Source organism: Montipora capricornis, chromosome 11 (genome assembly GCF_036669925.1).
Source record: "Montipora capricornis isolate CH-2021 chromosome 11, ASM3666992v2, whole genome shotgun sequence".
Classification (NCBI taxonomy): domain Eukaryota; kingdom Metazoa; phylum Cnidaria; class Anthozoa; order Scleractinia; family Acroporidae; genus Montipora; species Montipora capricornis.
The window spans coordinates 10,667,571-10,682,627 of record NC_090893.1 but is presented as its reverse complement, the minus strand read 5'-3'; the positions used below and the strand labels follow the sequence as shown (position 1 = coordinate 10,682,627).

Below are 15,057 nucleotides of genomic sequence, written 5' to 3'. Positions count from 1 at the left end.
GCGTGCCACACGAAAAGAAAGATGCTGGTTTTACAAGGAATTGACATTTCAGTTGATTGTACAGGCATAAACGTAAATGAAGAACCGTGCTTGTCTGGTCTTCTGGAGACAGAGGTGAAAGATGGTTTCGCGCAGACTGGGACGCCTAAAATGCTTTGTTGTAAACATGGCGGTTCACGAATGAAGTTGTCTCTCTGGCCTTTCTGTGCACGAATTCCAGGAGCTACCGATACAATTTGGGCAAGTTTTGAAAGCTAAAAACTCCAATCGATGCTGTACTTTGCTGGTAGGACTGGGTGGCCCGACACTTGTAAAAAAAATCAATGAAATGACAACCGGGGGTCTTCCCTTGTCATGGAATGGCAGAATTACCCAGAATTCGTTTGGGAATGAACGAGGCAACTTGAAAAGCACGAGACAGGCCCTCATCAAATGGCTGAAGCGCGACCGGAGGAATAAGGGAGAAGAACATTTCTAGCCAGATGCTAAGGAGTAGCTCTGCTTTATGCTGTTAATTAATGTAGCCTTTTGATTTCTGAACAAATATTTGTCATAGAATATTTGCGACAAAGTAGCTTAGACTTTAGTCAGTTGTTCTTGTCAAAGAAAACGGTATAATGTAAACAAGAGAACACTGACATTTATATTTGCAGATTACTGAAGTGAAACTCAGTCTGTATCTCTATGCAATAAGCGCATTCAAAATTTCCTCATATTACTGTGTAAAAGTTTGTTTTTGAATGATTTTCCTACTACTGCATATGAAAAACAACCCAGTTTTCCTCCCTGTTTTCTTTACATGATCTTTGCGGAAGTTACATTCTGTCCCCCAATAAACCTAGAACAACCAGTTATGGTCTTAAGTCTCTGTCCTTACTTAATCAGCTAAGTTGTGGAATGCGCTACTGAGTTAACAGGTTTCAAAATGAGAATTCAGGGAAACATTTTGTATAGCCGCTTTACTTTTGAATTAATTAATTTTTCTTTAAATATTTTCTATTAATTTAGTTATGTATCCATAGATGCTATGTAATTTTATCCGATCGGATGAAGCCACTGATTCAACGTACACCGACAGGAAGGTTGTCCACGGTTGCTTGCTTCAAAGCGCTGACGAAATGTTTGAACAAGAGAGAAAAAGGGGATCCAGTATTAGTAACTCTGGACATCGCGCCAGAGACGTCGTATCTGACGATTATGCTTGGCATTTCGACGCGCGCGTCGCTTTTGTGACGCGGTTGGAATTCTTCGCCAGAAAAATCTTAACGCTCCGAAATACTACTTTCAGCATTCTCGACGAGATATCAAAATAAAATAAACGTGGATCTACCGTAAAATGACAGATGTTTTGCTTCATACTGGTTACTTGATACATATACATATATATATCCCAGCCTTACGTGTATTCCGGCCTTAACCCTTTCTCTGCCATAAATGCCATTGACACTTACAGACTTGACTCTGTATAACGCTAGACGATTTTACTCGAAGCCTCGGCGGTGACTGAAGGGTAAAATCTGTTTGTCTCAATGCTTTGCTCATTTCGTTTTGTTTTTCCTTCTGTTAGTTTTCTTTTCTATGTTTTATGGGTTTAAAATTATTTTAAATTAAATTTTTATTTTTGTTTGAAATGGGGGGGGGGGGGGGGGACTAAATCCTCCCCTCACAGCCTCCCCGGCTCCGCCGTCCCTGATAAACATAACGCAAGAACCATGTCTAGTCTCGCACAGACAAATCATTCCGATCGGTCGGTCCCTGACGTGAGAAGAATCAAGTCATGCTATCTCATTAAGTGTTTTCAATAGGTTTGTCGGATCGAGCGAGAAAAAGTGGAAATAATCATTGACGTCTCTGAATTGATGAACTAGTTGGCCAGCGGCTCTCTTCAAGTGTGCAGGGAAGTATAGACTTCATATATGGTAAATTCATCATGGCGGCCGGTAGTCAACTGTTTAGTCCATTTCGAGCCCTTGGGTTTGTAGCAAATCACGTTCCACTGACCATACAAACACAAGGAACAGAGAACCTCGTAACAACTGCTGTGGGATCCGCCTTTCATGTGTATGATGTATGAAGAATATTGAAACCCCTTACATACATTGATGTGTAGTTGTTGTTCACTCTCTTGTTATTGCTGTAACCTTGTCATATCAGTTTTCTTTTTTTTTTTTTTTTAGTGTGCCAAGTTAAATCTCCTATTTGTTGGTAGGTTAAAACTTTTTCTTGTCGTAAGCTTCGTAGGGGTAGTTTAGCATAATTTCCCAGATTTTTTTGGTCTGGCACCTACATCTTTCAAGTAGTAAGCTTATCAGTCGGTGGTGACCACGTGCATTGAATATCTTTTCAAGAATCGAAATTGCAATATTGTAACGCTTGAGATAGGAGCTACCACAGACTTTTTAACAACAAAACAACTTTGACCGCGTTCGTGGTGTCTGCCGCATGCACTCGTTCCCCAGACGAAGTCACGCAATCAACTGCGTGACACCTTTAACATACACCGTTTGAAATGCCAGTTTATTGTGGCACACTCTTCCAGATATGTCGTCAAAATGTCAATTGATTTTCAACATATATCTTAGTCACCCTTATTGTTTTGGTATTTTATCGAATTATCAGGACTGCTGAAATCTGGTGAGATATCATGTGTATTATCACATGGTGATTTTGTAATCACTGCCTCTGGGAATCAAATAACTTCTTGGAAAAGAGGAAAACAGGTGGGATTCCTATGCTCATGCCAATGCCCATTGCCCATACACGTGTAATAGAAGGGCATGTGGTGATAATAGAGATTTTAAGCAACAGCGACAGCGACAGCGACGTCAATGAGAACATCATTCGTAAAATATAAATTTGCTTTATTGTAATCACTTCGTTTCTCAAGAATGACACTGGTCGGAACTGCACGTAATTAAGGGGAGAAATTGAAAATTTATCTTTAAGTGCTGATGTCCTTTATAAAATCTCAACTTTGGCTATTTGACATTGTTGTTTAGCAGATGATGGCACAAAAATGGACAAAAGTGCAAAACACACATGTGCAGGGCGAGCAAAGCTATTGTTTTTGCACATGAAATGTGCAAATATGTGACGTTCTTGTTGCAGTTGTTGTTTCTTAAGTTCCCTAATAACAGGTGGATGGTGGGTAGAAATAGCATAATATTTGTAAGTTCCTAGTAAATTTTTTGAAGCTATGATCTTACTTCCTTTTAAAAAAAGTATGGTGGGCAAAAACAAGCTCACACCACTGGGGAAGGGGATGATCTTACTTGGAATTCATACCTTAGGTGGGTGAGTGGGTAAGATTAAAATTAACATGAACCGACAGCAACTGTGTGATGGTCAGTACGACGTTGACAGAAGCAGATATTATATCTGTTGTCTTCTGACTCTACACAGTATGCTGTACATGGTAAAATGGCACTTAGTGCTACACAGGGGTTTCAATTAAAACTGAAGTTGGTGGCTGGTTTGAGTAGAGTAACCAACTGTGTCATTGTCAAAGTGAATTTTAATCTTAGAATTCAAAAGAATCTGCCTTTGGTTACTTTAATTTAAGTAAACAAGTAGCCGACTTCTGAGTGAAGCAGCTGTCACTTTTTGTTTTCTTTTTGAAGCAACGCTTACACAATAACAATATTCTAAAAAATAATTGGTGAGAGGTTACTATTCTTGACATTTGGATCCCTGTGCCTTAAATACCAGGATAACAGTCGATTTAAGGATTTCACTTGATGAGCTCACAGTCATACCCAGGGGTTTTTCCTTACTGTTATATTAATTTCCATCTTTTGCTTGTATATAGCAGACCTTTTCTTGTTATTGGTAAATCTGACAAATATTGGTTATTTGTTGACTCCTATAATTAGTATGGACTTTCTACAATGTAGTGATCATTTATATTTTTTAATTAATAAAATACATTTCCATTGTTAGAGTAACTGATTCTAGTCTTGCAGCACTTTACTTTCTTTTAGAAATTGCTACTTGTTTTGGTTCACTTTAGGTTGCACTTTTTGAGGGTCACAAAAGTGACATTCACTTTGTGCTTTCTTTTGGTCCTCATTTAATTTCTGTGGATGATGACAGTAATGTCAGAGTATGGATTGTTCAAACAACAGGTACATTTACTAGTCATTTATAAAACTACATGTATGTCCTCTTTAAAAGCTATGCTTTACTCCTTGGCTGAATGTGAGTTTAAGGGCAGCATGTAAATTAAATTTTGTCTTTAACATACAGAGTTATACCTAGAGATGGAGTTCAGTGCTGCAACTTTTTATGTTACCTGCTTGGTGCACCCAAGCACCTATCTAAACAAGATCCTACTGTGCAGTCGTCAAGGACAAATGCAGCTATGGAACATCAAAACAAAGTAAGTTCTTAGGGTTTCTTATGTTTTTGTTAAAGTTTTAGTCAACAATTTTTTGTGAAAAACAGTGTTAACCCATTGACTCGTGGAAGTCGATTTTACTCTGTTAAAAGCCAGACGATTTTACTGGTCAGTGGGGAGCAGTTGAGAAGTCAACTGGTTATGCTGCAAATCATCAGTTTTTGTGATGACTTTACCCCACCTCATTCTTTGTGCTCTTTGTAGCAAGTTAATCCATACCTTCTCTGGATGGTCAGAGCCCATAACAGCTGTTGAACAAGTGAGTGTTTGTCATTATACATTTTATAATATCCTAGATCTTCAATTAACCTTGCATTTTAAGGAAACAAGTAGGGCCAGTCTGACGTTTACTACTACACCGCAATTCCCCTGTTTATTACACCCCACAGCATTAAATCCTACCCTTTGGCTTAAGTAATTGTTGTGAGGCAAGGCCTATGGAAAATGCTTTGAGAGGACTAACACTTCTAACCATGTCCTTTTGTCATTAAGAAGGCACTTTTTGTGCTAAGTTACATTTTGTAAACGCCTCACATGGAATAAAATTCCTTTTTAGTTCTTAGTATCAATAATAATATTATTACTTGCACTACTTTAAATTATTTGTTTTGTTAATTGAAAGTTACTTGAGTGAAAGAAATATTCATATAATTGAAGTGTGGGTTGTAGACGAATGAGAGAAGTGCGAGAAGTCTCTCATTCGTTTGAAAGTTACTTGTACAATAAAAAATCACTACAAGCCCTGTTTTTTACAGGCGCCTGCAGTTGATGTTGTCGGGGTTGGTTTACAAAGTGGCAAACTACTTCTTCACAATCTCAAGTTTGATGAAACTGTCATGAGTTTTCAGCAAGACTGGGGACCAGTCATAGGGTTAACATTCAGAACAGGTAATTAGGAGAGAAGTCTTGGGAAACAGATGCGATATACCTCATCTTTTAACATGTGTTTCAGGTCTGAACTGCTAATTCTGCCATATGGTTCTCTACTCTGTTCTGAGAAGTTTTGTAAGAAGGCTACTCTGGCTAATACCTCAGATCATTAGCCAAAATTTCATAAATTGATTTTAGTTACCTGGTGATGTGAAGTTATCTAATGTTGGATATTGAGAAAATAAGAATGTGTTTTAAGCATTTAGGTCAAATAAATTCCAGGGGGTCCAACTGGCGATATTGGTTATTTAAAGGGTTCTTAAACCTTGTTTCTTTCTTGGAGGCTTTTACTGTACTTCTTTAATCAATGAAGGCACCTTGGATGCTTCCTTGCAGATGGGAACCCCATTATGGCTTCAGCTAGCACAGAAGGCCACATTGCATTTTGGGACTTGGAAAAACGTCAACTTGGTACTGTTTTGCGTGATGCGCATCATGGCGTCGTTTGTGGCATGAAGTTTCTTCCCTCACAGCCTTTGCTTGTTACCAATGGTCCTGATAACTCCTTAAAGGTGATGATTCTTTTGAAACCAGAATTTTGATATGTGTAGCTATTAGGCCACTCACTGGATTATTTCCTGCATATTTTAATTTTTCCATCAAGAATAATGTGCTCTCTTCTTAGATTTGGATATTTGACCAACCTGATGGGAGTGGACGGCTTTTAAGATCACGTTCAAGTCACAGTGCCCCTCCAACTAAAATTCGCTTTTATGGCAGTAGAGGAAAAGACATTCTTAGTGCAGGTAAATTGGCATAAATTTTATAAACAAAGATTGGGCTGTTTGTGAAGGGTAGACACCCCAGAAGCACTCCACCTTCACTTCCCCTGGAAGAACCCAGCCACGAGAGACAGTTCCCAATTGTTGAAGTTTTGCCCTTATGCATCACATGTTTGTTACCCATTTCTTGGAAGTAAATGATGCTCTAAACCAACAAATCATCTCAGATGCTCTTCCAATCTTTACCAGTTGAATACTTCCTTGCATTTAGCTAAATATTCATCAATGTCAAATTTAAGTACTTTTCATTATTCATATTAAACTGCTCTTTGTCAAATTGAAGGTTTAGACAGAAGTTTGAGGTTTATTTGTGTTGTACGAGATGCACGCAGCTGTGAACTATCCCAAGGTAAAGTTGGTTTTTCCCAGTTCAATTGGATTTTACTTTTTTTTGGAAATCTATAGATGAAAAATGTGTTTATGGACTTTTGATGATGCAATTTGTTGACAGGTTCACTGACTAAGAAATCAAAGTCTCATGGGGTAAAGCTAGAGGACTTGAGGCTACCTCCAGTTACCGACTTTGCATGTGGTATGTACACTGTACAGGGCTTGATGGCAACAAAACTTTTCATTCTCCTCAATGGCTGTAAGAAGCACATGTGCAGTACAACAGCAACAGCGTTTATTTCAATAAACACAGTGACTTACAGGAAATGCCAAACAGCAATACAGCAAGAATGATAATCAAAACAGTTCTGACACACAAAGAATTTAAAGTAATCCAAGTGGTTGTCAAAAAAGGGAAAAAGAAAATGGAAAGATATACAGGAGACATTGATATGAAAACTTCATCGCAAAGCCTATAGAGAAGCATGTAAATTGCAAGCATTGAAATCTTAATATTTTTACCTTAAAAAATGAAAACGATTTGAGGTGTACTGTATCAATTATTTTCCAGTACATGCAGTTTGATGGAAATGAACAAAAAAAATTGATGGATGCCTTTGATGAGGTCTGTCATCATCTTAAAGCAAAAATTTACTCAGTCTTGTTCACTGAGACCCTTATCCATTTTTGTGAAGCAGAAAGCAATAAAGAGCATAATCATTTCTTGTCATTAATAATCCATTTCCGTGTCTGTGCACAGCTCCCTTAGTCTAGTGTTTCTTTCCAGCAGGATGCATGGTGTGATTACATTTATAGTGTAGTGATAGTCAAGAATACAGTTGTAGTCTTCAGGAATGAAGTTATTATTTTGTTACCTCGCGGGTAACAGGGGGAATGAGGGTGGAGCAGATCATGAAAGTGATCATGATGACACTGATTTTGTTGAAAGAGATTATTATTATAGCATTAGTAAGTTAAGTTTTAGAGTACTAAGAAACTTAACAAGAAAGAGTTGGCTGTCCACAGAGGATGTTCGTGAAAGTGCATGGGATAACATCGTTACTTGTCACCAAGGAGCAATTGCAGCCAGAACTTGGAGTTTTCAAAGAAAGAGCATTGGTAAACATCAACTGAAGTCGCAAGCTGACGATAGACCTGGACCTGTGGTGGTATGAAAGCAGTAAAATGACTTGTTACTCTAATGAAATTTGTTTTCTACTATGTAGTTTATCAGCCTAAACCTAACCCTACCCTTCTTAGAGTTACAGTTCTAAATAATTTTACTCTGTCTGATGGCAGACTAATTTACTCTTCGTTAGGGGCCAGTGAATAAGTTCAGTGTTGTAGGCGCTGTGATGCAATGAAGTCTTTAACACCGTAAATCCTTACTTTCTCAAAAGCAAGGTGGTGGATCACCCAATTTGAAGACAACTGAACCCACTAGTCTTCCTGCAGTTTTAACAGGGAGCAATTATTGCATATGCAAAATTTCTATTTTAATGATAAGCTGCTCATACAGTAGCTTTCATGTGATATCATACTGTTGTTATTATGATCCTTAGACTACAGTACTGAGTTCTTGTGGAAATTTTGCTATCACTGGTGATGCATATGGTCATGTGGATATGTTTAACATCCAATCAGGGATTCATAGGGGATGTCTGGGAAAGCCAAAAGGTAAGCCTTTAATATTATTGTTGCCAAAGCTGGACAAACCAAATACTTTTCACTTTGATTTTTTAGATGGCTTATAAAATAATAATATTGCTCTTGATGAATTCTCAGCAACCACCAAAAACATTTTCTTTCTGAACTTTGAGGTTTGCCCCTATAAGCCTTAAACTTGATATGTGTTTCTTCCTGTTTGATCATGGCTCTGTTTGGGTTTAAGGCTAGGGGTGAAGGGAACACTTTGTGTCATTGGTACTAAATTGCAACTGTAACGGAAATTCTTATGCACAACAGAATGTTAACTTGTTAGCTTATCCTTAATGTCAAAGAACCACATGTTCATTCAACTGCTGTAATGTGTATTAATTTGAGCTAGTCTTTGCACAGGGGTGAAACTTGGTAAAGTAAAAATAGGATTATGGGTCCACTACAATATGTGGTATAATTTGTCCTCCTATGTTTGACTACAACAATGAAGAACCCTACCCACTACTTTTTATTAACATTGCAAGGGTTCTTTAATGTACCACTGTGACAGAACTGTTATGAAGTCTTGCAGATGTGATAACAAAGGAAGGGATTCTCTTCTTTTTGTCTTTGCAGCTCATCAGAGTCAAATCAGAGGTGTTGCCATTGATGGTATCAATCAACAAGTTATAACAGCTGGTGCAGATTGCAATCTCAAGGTATGTCTTTTGAAAGCTGTGGTTGGAAAGAGGTGCACTGAATTGACTTGGTGTGCATATTTGGCTTCATTTTTTGCAGTTTTGGAATTTCAAGGCCAAAAACCTTCTTCACACACTAACCTTTGAAGCTCCTATTACTCAAATTTTATTGCACAGAGAAAGGTATGTGACAGTGCAGAATTTTGTTTTTCTCCCATCAAGTTCCTTCTAAGAATACTCATCTCTTTTATTACTTAAATAATACTGTTTTGGATCTCAGCTCCTGGCTTGTGTTTTTTTGTGTTTTGCAGTTCCTTACTAGCAGTTTGCTTAGAGGACTTCGAAATCCATGTTGTAGACATTGATATGCGACGAGTGGTTAGAATATTTCGGGGTCATACCAACAGGATAACTGACATGGTGAGTGTGGCACAGTTATTGCACCCATTACACGAGGTTGGAACAAAAGAGATATCCCCCGAGAGAGTTGTCATTGAATAAGACGTTTGCTGGTCAAGAGCAGAAAGAGAGAAGTTTGGAGGGATATAGATGCCAAGAAGTACATTGTAAAATCACCAAAACAGGGGAGAGGAAATATGTAATGTTTAGCAGAAGTAAAACTGATAGACAAAGGAGGGGGGTTACAAAGTCTGCAGAATATTGATGATATTAATGAAGGGATTCCAGATGACACACTCCCAGAACACACTTCAGTGGGGTAAGCACATATCTGGCTTACCAGAGTTACCGGTAGTTTCTTTTTGCACTAATAATTTTGTAACACCAAAGTACCGTCAAACCTTAACATGTCATTCAGTTGATGACACTGACATACCGGTATTTCACTTTGTCCAGGCCTTCAGCCCAGACTCCCGCTGGTTGATTACATCATCTATGGATTCAAGTGTGAGGACATGGGATCTACCAGCTGCCAGGTAATTCAACTTGATTACTGAAACACATACGTGTAGAAAGAAAGAGAAGGTGAAGAAGGTGCATATCACTAGAGTGAGGTTTAATCACGTCGTGTTATTTATCGAAGCCGGTGTTTTACCATTGAAATTTTCTTTTTTTAAGATCACAGCTAATTTAATGTATGACGTTAGGAACAAAGTAGCACCTAGTAGAATTCAAAAGCAGTTTCAAGATATTTCTAATATCCATGCTCATTACACTCGATCCTCTGCTTCAAACAATTTCTATACACAAAGCTCTAGACTCTCAATTCAGCTAAATTCTTTCTCACGAACTGGATCGCACTATCTGGAATGATCTTAGGAAGAACGACTTCACTAGGAAAATAACAAGTCTACTTTTCGATATTTTAATTTCTGAAGACTCTTATCTGGAAACTTGCGAAATTATTCATAGAATAAAGCACTTTGCCAAATGATATTGGTCTTAAAAACTAAAAGATAATCTTAGTTCAATTAATCTACTATAAATGCATTTAATGAATTCCCTATCACTGCTATTCCTCTGTTCTTTTATTCGAAAGAATCTTAACTTGATATTTGTGATATCCTTCATCTAGAGTAAACCTTTTCGTCAAATATTAGTGAATCTTAAGATTATCAGCAATCAATTAACTACAACCTCAATCTGTATTCTACGGTAGTACCTTACATCTTTATAATAGAAACATTCAGTCGCTCTTGTCTTAAATATTAATTATTCCTTTTCGTAATCTTTGTCATTGTAAATATAGTAATTAACTATTTTATCTTTGCTCCACCCAACTCGAGTAGCCTTGCTAAATTTGGGTGGAAAAACTTTTCATTGTAACTAGTATTGTATGAAATGAACGTTTTGTTTGTGTGATCAAAATTATGTCGGAAGAATGTTGGTGTCAAACAACTTGAAATTGATAAGCCAGGTCAGTTTAGTTTAGTTAGTTACTGTTTTTAGCGTAATATGTATCAGAGTTCCCCTTCACTTATCCACTTATGCATTTTTTTTTTCATATAAACGGTCAGTTTGGGTAATAATAGGGGAAGCCATTCGGAAAATTCAGGGGCACCCAACGTCAATTTTCGGAAAATATCTGTTCGGAAGACGATTTTCTAGAATTATCGGAAAATTTGTTCTAAAATGTTCTTGCTTGCCTGCCTGTCCTAGGATTTTCGAACATCTAAAAAATGGTATAATTGCCCTTTTTTAACGGATTTTTACCCTAAAAAGGTCATCTAGAATTTTTGGGAGCATTTACTCTGGCTGAAATTTTCGAAAAGGTAAGTTTTGATCCCTATAATTTTCGCATCACTAGACTTTCAGCTAGGAAATCCGAACAGAGAAAAAAGTTTTAGGGGATAAAAATATGCTTATATCTACCGTTTAAATACCAAAATACGTTTAACAATGCTATGTTTAAGTGGTTTTGAACTATATTCTGGTTGGGTGCCCCTGAAAATTGGCCGGTTTTTAAGCAAAACTGTGTTGTTTTAATTATACTTACTGGAACAATGAGTGTAGTGTTTTTAGAGTCTTTGGTCGGTTACTGAATGCAAAAAATTCCTTGCACCCTGGCACCGTATGACCATTTTGCCTTTCAAAATGCCCAGCGTGAATCGCGAAGAAGTGCGTGCATGGAAGCTCCTGAACCCGGGAAAAGTGCGGGAACAAAAGAAAAGGTATCGCGAGAGACATTCGACTCAAATCAAAGAGAACAAGTACGCGATCAAGCATCGATCGACCATCAACTCCTATAAGCACTGCTATCGTCAAAAGCAACGAGAGGGTAAACAACATAAAGATGAACACAACCTCCTCGAACTTTGAGAATCGCTTGCTATTTCTAAGGAGCACCAGTCTCTCTTAGCGGAGGCACAAACTCGTCTGAGAATCCCGTTTGACAATCCCGTTTGACCCAGTCCGTGAAACACACCGACGGTATCAAGTGACCCACAGAGAGCAAATTCGAGTGGCATGCCGAAGGTATCACGACGCTAACAAGGAACGGCTCCTGGCGTACAAGAAAAGGCATAGACAGATAAGAAAGAGGGAACGAGTGAATGACCTCCCGATCACTGCTCAAGATTGTCTCGGTATGTCTTTGAGACGGCGGCGCGTTCGGCCCTTGTGATTGACACCACCGGTGGGGGTGGTTGGTCCGCAAGTATGGACTGGAACCCGCCACCCCTACGTATTTGGCTGAAGGCGTCAAGTGTCTAGATCGCCTAGTTCCTCAATCCTCTCCATGTCCGTCGTCCTCGTCGGCGTTGTCCTCTGAGATGTCGGAAGCAGCCGCTCTTTTAGACGTGTTGTTGCTTCGTCGGTGACTTCCGACGTTGAAGCGGAACTAAACTATCTCCTCCCGCCACCCTCTGCGCCGGAACGTAGATCCACATACCAAACCAAAAAAATATGCTTAAAATTATCCATCTCTGCTGGGGGTAAAACTGAGCCGAAGTATCGTACACCACTACTCAAACAGTCAAACTATTCGCAAAGAGCAGGGCATCTAGTTCCCGGTGTTGTGGTGTGTCCTCTGTGGTGTATGATGGTTGGTAGGGTAAATACTTGGAGATACTAGCTACATCAAGCTGCTCTAAAATCCGAGGGTAAATAAAGAGATGATATGTTTTATCTACAGTGTATGTTAATTTTATTTTGCCACAGTAGCAAGACATAACATGGATCTATTCTGACTAACGAACGACTGTGATAATAACTCAATTTCAGCTTCAAAAACTGGAAGAGATGAGTTATGGAAGACTCTAACGCTGTTGGTATTTTTCTTTAGGTTAATCGACGTTTTTCTTGTGGAGTCCCCTGTGACCAGTTTAGCCATATCACCAGTCGCTGAATTCCTCGTCACTACACATGTGGACGATCTTGGTGTTTATTTGTGGTAAGTGGAGCAATTGAGGTTACCCCGATTGGCCAATTAAAGACAAGGTTGATGTTTGAAAAACCTTCGGTTTTTTACTTTTGTTTTTAATATAAGACACAAACGATACAAGAGTGGTGGGTGGATTATTTAACTGAAAAGGAACTATCGTTTGCAAAGAAACTCGATAGAGTGGTTAGAGAGCTTCGGTAACATTGATATGTAGTGAAGCACTAGAATCTGGTGTTAGTTAGATTTGTGATGTAAATTGGAAACGGCAAAGAGGTTCACCAGCCGTGTTTCCAGGTGATGGTGGAAGAAATTGTTTTTGTTTTTTTTTATGCGTTGGTTGAGCTGTGTGGTATGCTGATCGTAATTTACCAGTCAGGCAAAATGAATATGTTGCTAGCCAGCCAATCAGGTACAGGTATTACTTGTTCAGATATACGTGTCAGTTTCCTGATTTCCAAGGGAAGAGTTTCCACTTTATTCAACTCTCTTTTGTTACATGTTAGGTCCAACAAAACTCTTTACGACGACGTGGCCTTGATTCCTCTTCCTGTCGACTATCAGCCAACTGTGGAACAACTTCCTGGGACAGGAACTGCAGCAAGTGAGGGTAAAATAACAACGATGTTGTCTTTGATCGATGGAACTATTCAATTGCTCATTATTTTGTGTTGGGGATTTGGACTCGTGAGCTGTCACTTTTCTAAACGACTTTTAACGCTTCATATATTTTATTTATTCATGTGCGATCACCCCCTCTGGGTTACCATAGTCCATGGTCCATGGTCCAAATGTGTCAACAGTGCTTTTTGTATCGTGTAGATTTCGAAGAGGAAAACGAAACCAAGTATACTGAATAAAACGGCAAACCAGCGGCAGCCGAGTGAATATTGCTAATGGGTTCCGAAAGGCCTGCCCTTTTAAACAGTAAAAAAAGCTTTGTGTATAGTGTAAGTGATTGTAAGTGCATTTAGCTATCAAGCTAGTTCACAGGCACCCCGCTTTTAATAATCTGAAAGAAACGTGATTAAGAACCCCAACTGGCAGGAGGCGACCAGTTGTTTATTTACAATTGTGGTAGAGTTGAATCCGGCACAACCGGAAGCTAATCCAAACCGGAAGTTAGAACGGGATTTGAACCCTGTGCAACCGCATGCAAACCGAACGCCCTTACCACTGAACCACGCCGCCCCCCGTGCGAAAAGAAAATTGTTATGAGAGAACATTTAACAACTTGTATCGCTTGTTTCTCATTTTCACGTAGATTTTGAAGGCGATAGGGATACTCCACCTACAGAGGAAAACAACAAAACAGCGACAGCAGCAGTTGATAACATAGGTTTTAAAAGTCCTGATCAACTTTCAGATGAACTTGTTACACTTTCTCTTTTACCGCAATCACGATGGAGACACCTCACTAGTTTGGAGCTCATAAAGGTATTCTTTTTAGGTCGTCGTGGATGAAAGCTTTATCGTTGCTCACACCAAACTGTTGTTTAAATTCTTTTATCTAAAGCTGACTTTCTTGCCTTACTTTCAGAAAAGAAACAAACCCAAAGAGCCGCCCAAAGCGCCGAAGACTGCTCCGTTCTTTTTACCCACTACCCAAGAACTGGTTCCCAAGTTCATTTCCACCGAAGACGAGCAACCGAACGAAATGGTAACGTTTTTTAAGCAACAATATGGACCACAGAAAATATATAAGACCGTGGCATTATCTCCTTGAAAGCGCGGGCACCCTCATTTCGTAGCTTTCTTGGTGATAGGGTAGAAGTTCTGTGCATGAGTGCCTCAATGAAACACTCTAGAGGTTGACCTACTTGAAAAGTTTAGCGATAGTTCTTCAAGCACATTGACCAGTATTGTTGCGTCTACTTCGCTCTTCGTTAAACGTTTGCAAAGTAGGGTGGTTTTAATTTCATGTTCTTTTTGAGGGAGACTGCGTGATCTTAGGCGGTTAGGCCGTTGACTTTGCGTGCGGCTGCTCTGGGTTCAATCCCATTCTGACCTCAGGGGGACGTTTCTCAAAAGTCCCGAAACTTTACGGGCCATTTTCGAGTGTCACAATTGCCTTTGTATAGAGAACGGAGAGGGTTTAATTTGTCAAACTTCACAGTTATTTTTCTTTTTGTTACCTTGAAAACATGCTAAAAGACCGGCTTTCCAAAACAAGCGGTTGGTAATTTCACAGATGGCTTTTCGGGCCCGAAAAGTTTGCGGGTTTTTCGAGAAACGGGCCACTGGTTTGGATTTGTTTCCAGTTATCCGGGATTCAACTCTACCACCTTTAAAAATAGCCAACTGGTTGCCTCCTGCCAGTCGAGTTGGGTTCTTAATAATTTTTCTGTTAAGTTTGAATTGTTTCTTTCGTATTGTTAAAAGTGGAGTGCCTGTAAACTAGCTTTATCGCTAAGTGCACTTCCACTATGAACAAAGCATTTACAT

The 15,057-nt window shown here is 39.0% G+C and overlaps 1 protein-coding gene across 1 annotated transcript in view; it reads left to right on the top strand.

Moving 5' to 3' along the window:
* The first annotated feature begins 1,915 nt into the window (after positions 1-1,915).
* Positions 1,916-15,057, top strand: part of LOC138022769 (WD repeat-containing protein 36-like) — a 17,517-nt gene continuing 4,375 nt past the window's right edge. Inside the window, exons 1-21 of the mRNA XM_068869713.1 lie at positions 1,916-2,068; positions 2,178-2,205; positions 2,620-2,720; positions 4,010-4,124; positions 4,246-4,378; positions 4,601-4,655; positions 5,152-5,284; positions 5,663-5,838; positions 5,952-6,072; positions 6,392-6,457; positions 6,560-6,640; positions 7,465-7,607; positions 8,001-8,115; positions 8,713-8,795; positions 8,875-8,957; positions 9,086-9,194; positions 9,630-9,709; positions 12,517-12,624; positions 13,119-13,222; positions 13,877-14,049; positions 14,153-14,272. Coding sequence (XP_068725814.1) covers positions 1,931-2,068; positions 2,178-2,205; positions 2,620-2,720; positions 4,010-4,124; positions 4,246-4,378; positions 4,601-4,655; positions 5,152-5,284; positions 5,663-5,838; positions 5,952-6,072; positions 6,392-6,457; positions 6,560-6,640; positions 7,465-7,607; positions 8,001-8,115; positions 8,713-8,795; positions 8,875-8,957; positions 9,086-9,194; positions 9,630-9,709; positions 12,517-12,624; positions 13,119-13,222; positions 13,877-14,049; positions 14,153-14,272 — 2,265 coding nt within the window. The 5' untranslated portion in view covers positions 1,916-1,930. The remainder of the gene's footprint in view (positions 2,069-2,177; positions 2,206-2,619; positions 2,721-4,009; positions 4,125-4,245; positions 4,379-4,600; positions 4,656-5,151; positions 5,285-5,662; positions 5,839-5,951; positions 6,073-6,391; positions 6,458-6,559; positions 6,641-7,464; positions 7,608-8,000; positions 8,116-8,712; positions 8,796-8,874; positions 8,958-9,085; positions 9,195-9,629; positions 9,710-12,516; positions 12,625-13,118; positions 13,223-13,876; positions 14,050-14,152; positions 14,273-15,057) is intronic.